Genomic DNA, 1,127 nt, shown 5'->3' on the forward strand with positions numbered 1-1,127 from the left:
TTGCAAAAGATATGATATGAAAGATAACTAATCGTCATAATTCCCTACTCGGTCAGAGGGATGCACACCCTCTCATCGGATCAAACAATATCGATATAAACCATATACATGAATGATTTGTGAATATCGAAATGGTCTACCGCTTTGTCTTTATCAAACAGGACATAACAAAACAAAACAAGAAAGACGTCACATACACAGAAAAAAACAGAACTTTTGTTCACTGTTTGGTAAGACCAGACATTATTGGACAAAAACAGAGAATCAAGTTTTAGCTTGAGTGTATAATGGTAAAATTTAGGCTTGTTCCACTTTGTTTTTATATATTACGTATAAAAATTATGTCAAATATGAAATAATGATTTACATTTTGTTCTGTTCAATATACCAAAAAGGACACGTCCTGTAATTTTCGAAGAGAAGAGAAATTTAGATTCCTATTTATATATATTTTAAGTTTTATCATTTTATATTACAATAAAAAAAACACCAAACTCAACAACCCATGCGAAAACCATGTTGACCGTACGCGCGAAAGCCCAAATTTCGAAAACTTTCAGATGACTTCAATCTCAACCGTTGATTAACATATCCATATTATCTACGGTCTCAATTCATAATCGGTGTCAACCGATATCCACCAATCAGATAACAGCTTTACCCTTATATATAAACATCAACAACCTACCTTTCCTTCCACCAACACGCAAAGCATCCATTTCTCTCTTAACTTCAAACCAAACACCTTTTTCGATGGCACCCAAGGCAGAGAAGAAACCGGCGGAGAAGAAGCCGGCCGCCGAGAAAGCTCCTGCGGAGAAGAAGCCGAGAGCCGAGAAGAAACTCCCGAAGGATGCGTCGGCAACCGATAAGAAGAAGAAGAGGAACAAGAAGTCGGTGGAGACTTACAAGATCTACATCTTCAAGGTTTTGAAGCAGGTTCATCCTGACATTGGAATCTCAAGCAAAGCTATGGGGATTATGAACTCGTTTATCAACGATATCTTCGAGAAGTTGGCTCAGGAGTCTTCGAGGCTTGCTCGGTACAACAAGAAGCCGACGATTACTTCCAGGGAGATTCAGACCGCCGTGAGACTTGTACTTCCCGGTGAATTGGCGAAACACGC

General features: G+C 38.9%; 1 protein-coding gene across 1 annotated transcript; it reads left to right on the forward strand.

The window, feature by feature from the left end:
- Positions 1–704: 704 nt before the first annotated feature.
- On the forward strand, positions 705–1,122 carry LOC112505462 (histone H2B.3-like; the record flags this gene model as incomplete). The annotated part of the gene is made up of 1 exon (XM_025109368.1): positions 705–1,122. A coding segment is annotated over exon 1 (369 nt), but the record flags the coding sequence as incomplete, so codon positions are not given.
- Between the last annotated feature and the right edge of the window lie 5 nt (positions 1,123–1,127).

This window comes from Cynara cardunculus, unplaced genomic scaffold (assembly GCF_001531365.2).
Source record: "Cynara cardunculus var. scolymus isolate 2C unplaced genomic scaffold, CcrdV1 Un_Scaffold_11233, whole genome shotgun sequence".
NCBI lineage: Eukaryota > Viridiplantae > Streptophyta > Magnoliopsida > Asterales > Asteraceae > Cynara > Cynara cardunculus.